General features: G+C 39.4%; 1 protein-coding gene across 2 annotated transcripts; it reads left to right on the top strand.

Moving 5' to 3' along the window:
- Positions 1-421: 421 nt before the first annotated feature.
- LOC146617867 (interferon-induced protein 44-like) lies at positions 422-3,186 on the top strand. Of its 2 annotated transcripts, none has more exons than XM_085372389.1 (7): positions 422-893; positions 1,615-1,663; positions 1,754-1,949; positions 2,033-2,185; positions 2,286-2,457; positions 2,803-2,903; positions 2,992-3,186. In XM_085372389.1, exons 1-7 carry the CDS (start codon positions 422-424, stop codon positions 3,184-3,186), a joined length of 1,338 nt encoding a protein of 445 aa, XP_085228515.1. The 2 variants fall into 2 exon arrangements, with proteins under 2 accessions (XP_085228515.1, XP_085228516.1); XM_085372390.1 differs by having other exon boundaries at positions 1,615-1,667; positions 1,758-1,949.
- Positions 3,187-4,936: the final 1,750 nt, after the last annotated feature.

The raw sequence follows: 4,936 nt of genomic DNA, 5'->3' as shown, positions 1-4,936 counted from the left end.
AAATGACTGATGAACAAGTAGGAGAACTATTTGGCACAGTTTATAAGCTGGGTGTGGTCTACCGCGAAATACAAAGTCATGCTTCATATCATGCTGTGGTACTGTGCATCTTACTCTTATTCGAGGATATTTAGTATTTTAAAGAAACAGAGAGACAAAATATGAAGGACATAACAAAGCGATCTGTAGTAAACTAAATCAGGCTTTCCTGTCACCAAGTTTTCAGCAAGAAATGCATAAGAAAGAATAACATGAATAATTCTAATCCAAATGACTTGGAAATTCTAATCATGCTGTAGTGTTGCTTTAAGTTTGTGTGGTTTAAAACAATGTAGTTTTGACCATTTGTGTCTGTTTTGGTTCAATGAGCTCCACAAATTCATTCACTGTCCTTTACTCAGTTCAGAAGTCCAAGTCCAAAATGAACCCCAGACTAACACAAAGCCAGCAGAGAACAATCTGCGCTCAGCTGGGGAGAGTCAAACTACAGCTGCTGTACAAGGCCAGCATCCACGGCTTCACCGGTGCAGCATTTCACCAAAGATGTAACAACCGCTCTCCCACTGTGTCTGTGGGCTACAACAACTCTGGTTTTGTGTTTGGAGGCTACACCAAACAACCTTTTAGTCAGTCTGGACAGTACGTGAATGATGATCAGGCTTTTCTTTTCACATTTAATGCTAAAAAGCTCATCAAATATCCAGTTAATAATTTTGCATGTGCAGTGAGAATGATAGCTAACTCTGGGCCTTATTTTGGAGAAGATTTGGTTCTTGTCAATGCAAGCCAAGCAGTAACGCACAGCAATCCAGGAAATTATTACAACTTCCCCGCTGCTCAAATGCATGGCAATGATCTCAACCTGACTGAGTGTGAAGTCTACCAAGTGGAGGGTAAGTGTAACATAAGGCATCATGTAATCATTTAGCTGTTGCAGATAAGTGTTGATAAATTTGATATATCACAGTACAAATACTACAATATGCCAACACCCAAGCATGATTACTAACAGACCTGCCGAATAATGAAATCTCTTAATTTAAAGATGTCTGAAAAAATGAAGTAAGCTAAAAGATCTCAAAAAGCAAAACATCACAAAACAATAAAGAAACTTGAGAAACAAAGTCAGTGACATCTAAAGTTGGGGACTAGAGTGAACCACGGTGAAAGACATTATCCACAAATAAATAAATAAATAAATATGCACATTTAAAATTGACAGCTTGATGAGCCACAAGACGTTTGGGAAACTATTTTGTCAACTGGCAATACAAAAAGTGAACTTTTTTGAAGGTTTGAGTCCCGTTACAACTGACATAAAACTAGCATGAATAAGCATGAATAATCACATTTTCATTTAGTTGTTGCAGACAAGCAGTGATACATTTTAGGTGTGACAGTCTATAGATAAATATAATAAAATGACTCGCAAATCTTGACTACGTGAGTGTGAAGTTTATTGTGATTTATTGTACATCAATTTATATATGATTTACTAAAAAGCAAGCTAAGATTCAACCTGATGACATTAGATTTAGCACATTAACTGTGCTACAAAGTGCACCTAAAACACCTACAATCTGATATTTATCATTTATTTTTTCTCTTTAACAGGAACAACTGAACTTGAGAGACCATGGAGGACTGTAATCTGGGAATCTGGGTCGGTTTGATAGAACCACCATTCTGGCATATCTGCAAAATTCACAGTCAATATGACTTCTAATGTTCTTTATTTCCTTGTTTTGTACAGGAAGAGGACGGAGCTGATTGAGTACATTAAAAGCTACAAACCCACAGTCAGCTCTGTGACCCAGCCTCGGGTTTTGCTCATTGGACCAGTCGGAGCTGGAAAGTCCAGCTTCTTTAACTCTGTCAACTCTGTATTCAGAGGCCACGTCACCAGCCAGGCCATCTCTGGCTCCTCCTCCACCAGCCTCACCACACAGGTCTGTGTCTGCTGTCTGATGATTTCCACTTATTGTGACTGATTTCAGTGGTCTGTCACTCATTCTCATTGTACTGTAAACAGTTTCGCTCCTACTCTGTGAAAGCTGGACGTGAAGGGAAACCTCTGCCAATAATCTTGTGTGATACCATGGGACTGGAGGAGACCAAAGGGGCGGGGCTTGACATAGACGATCTGAGCAGCATCCTCAAAGGTCACCTGCCAGACCGTTATCAGGTGCTATATTATATCAGCGGGACACTGAATGTATGAAACACTGATTTGTCAGCAGTCGACTCAAACTGTGTCTCTGTTTCTCCTCAAATGTGTCATTTAGTTCAACCCTTCAGCTCCTCTGCATCCTGAGGCCCACAGCTATCGCACATCTCCTGGACTCAAGGACAAGATCCACTGTGTAGCCTATGTTATTGATGCTTCCAAGGTCTCCATCATGCCCACAGGGTTGGAGGAGAAGCTGGATGCTATCCGCAGAAAGGTCAACTTAATCGGTCAGTAAAACTGAGTCCCTCTTCAGTTTCATTGTATTCTTTTTTCTGAACAAGTTTATGTGGAATGTACAATCCATGCCATGTAAACAAAATCAAAAGAAAATGCAGTGATGTGTAAATCAAAGTTCGTGAAATTATATATTTTTTAAAAGGTATACCAAAAAATACAATAACATAACTGGAGGCAGATCAGTTTTGCATCCAGACTGTTTCATGTGATCAAAGTTTTCAACTTCAGCTCATTTGATCTTCAATGAGTCCAGATGTGTTCCTAAAATTCTTACAGTCCAATACATAAACATCTTTGGCAGTCTGGAAGTGATCTTCCTGCTCCTTTGTTTCCAGGTATTCCTCAGCTGGTCCTTCTCACTAAAGTAGATGAAGCCTGTCCACAGGTGAAAGAGGATGTGAGAAATGTATATAGGAGTGGCTACATCAAGGATGTGGTGAGTTTGTACTTTTTTCTTCTCTTTTTTAGTGAGTAAAAAATTAGATGAGGGTACTAATACTTTTTTCCTGTGTTCTTTCATACAGATGCAGGAGGCCGGCTCTCGGCTCGGGGTGCCGTTGTCCTGTATCATTCCAGTGAAGAACTACAGCGAGGAGCTGGAGTTGGACATGAATTGTGACATCTTGTTGCTCAGCGCCGTCATCCAGATGTTTCGCTTTGTTGATAATTACTTTGATGAGCTCAGTGACCGAATGAGTAACATACAAACCAAAGACTAGGAAAAGACTGAGGAGCCGGCATAAGCAAGTGATGAAATATCCCTAAAAATACTTCATGTACCTGCAGGTGACCCTGCAGAGTGATGGTTACCAGTGTTGACAGAGGTTTGATATTGTGAATATTGTGAGATACCTTGGCGGGGATATCCAGAGTCTTACTTCAGAAATTTAGTGCACTGATTATTAAGTTTAATTTTATCTAGCAGTAGAAAAATTTGGCATTGAGGATACACCAAGACATTTTTATTTAATTTTATATATTTTATCATAAATGAATAGGTCTGGCAAACTAAAATATGTTCATCATAAGAGTTTTTTATGTTGCACAAACATTTAAATTTTATTTATAAATGTATTCAGTAACTTAATGTATTTTGCTTATTTTTTTTCTTTATTAAATGTGGCTAAAACTGTGGCTACTCGCCAATAGTGTGATGTTTTCCCATCAAGTCCTTTCATGAACTGTTTCCCTACATCAAGCTTTGCAGTATTTATCAGTTTCTTCTTTTTTCCCTGGAACTTGTTTTCAGATGTTTTCATGTCTAATCATGATGTTGACATTATTTACATTCACCTGTGTTTCAGCTTTGTCAGTGATGGTCCTTACTGAGCAGAGTGAATGCAGTGAAGCTTTTAGTAAAGTAAAAATGCAATCTGTGCTGAAAATGTTTATGTCAGTATAACTACTTCAAATGAGTCATCTAAGTCAGTGTTCTGTAGTAATAGCACAAATAAAATGCAAATGTAACAACACTACTGTTATGATTTATACATTTCCTTTTGTTAAAGTTGAACGTGTGTGTACAGGAATGTGCAAAGTTTTGTGAAAAGCATCAGTACTCGCTGCATTGAATCATATCTGTTATTAATCTCTTTCTCTCTTCCACAGCACGTCTTTTATCCTGTCTTCCTTCTCTCTCCCCAACCGGTCGCAACAGATGGCCGCCCCTCCCTGAGCCTGGCTCTGCTGGTGGCTTCTTCCTGCTAGAAGGGAGTTTTTCCTTCCCACAATGCTTCCTCATAGGGGTCATATGATTGGTGGATTTTTCTCTGTATGTATTATTGTAGGGTCTACCTTAAAATATAAAGCGCCTTGATGCGACTGTTGCTGTGATTTGTCACTGGCACTAGAATTGAATTGCCACTAAAGATAAAGATAAACCATTTTGAACAATCAAAGCTGTCAGATGATGCCTCAAAGTTTTAAAAAGAAAAATACGTAAGAATGTTGAGTCTCAGTGTGGAAAAGTTCTCCTTGCAGCAACAGATAAATCGCCAGTCCTTTACCTGTTGCAGAAAGGATCTTCGACTTCTTTTCTGAAGTTGTTGTGTGTCATGTGACCCAAGGGGAGGGCAGACCAGACAGAAAGCAGCAAAAAAAAAAAAAAAACAACTATTAAATTATATCTGAAAAATCCAGAGCTGTGAGGAGACTAATCATGCCTAACTAAACACTACATAGCCATCTAATAAGAGCCCAATCCTAATATGTCCTCCCAATTCCTCACAAACACTATCAAGTGCCATTAATAACTTGGCGCCGAGCTACCTCAATGAGCTTCTCAGGTTACACACTCCTGTCAGAGCACTTAGATCTGCTACCCAAATTCTTCTGGAGCAACCTCGTTCTCGGCTGAAGTCTCGCTGTGACCTCGCGTTTGCTGTAGCTGCCCCGGAACAACCTTCCTGTTGCTATCCGGGCGTCTGACTCTATGCCACTGTTTAAATCACGGCTTAAGACTTATTTGTT

The sequence above is a fragment of the Diplotaxodon limnothrissa genome, linkage group LG15, assembly GCF_057381915.1.
Source record: "Diplotaxodon limnothrissa isolate DT_005_m linkage group LG15, D_limnothrissa_male_GT1.1, whole genome shotgun sequence".
Lineage (NCBI taxonomy): Eukaryota > Metazoa > Chordata > Actinopteri > Cichliformes > Cichlidae > Diplotaxodon > Diplotaxodon limnothrissa.
This window is presented reverse-complemented; position numbering and strand designations above follow the sequence as displayed.

What these genes read in the sequence shown, in the direction of transcription:
- LOC146617867 (XM_085372389.1), top strand. Translation starts at nt 422, where the DNA reads ATGAACCCCAGACTAACACAAAGCCAGCAGAGAACAATCTGCGCTCAG. An exon ending in TGAAGTCTACCAAGTGGAGG is followed by an intron (nt 894 to 1,614) that starts GTAAGTGTAACA and finishes TCTCTTTAACAG; the next exon opens with GAACAACTGAACTTGAGAGA. An exon ending in CCACCAGCCTCACCACACAG is followed by an intron (nt 1,950 to 2,032) that starts GTCTGTGTCTGC and finishes TACTGTAAACAG; the next exon opens with TTTCGCTCCTACTCTGTGAA.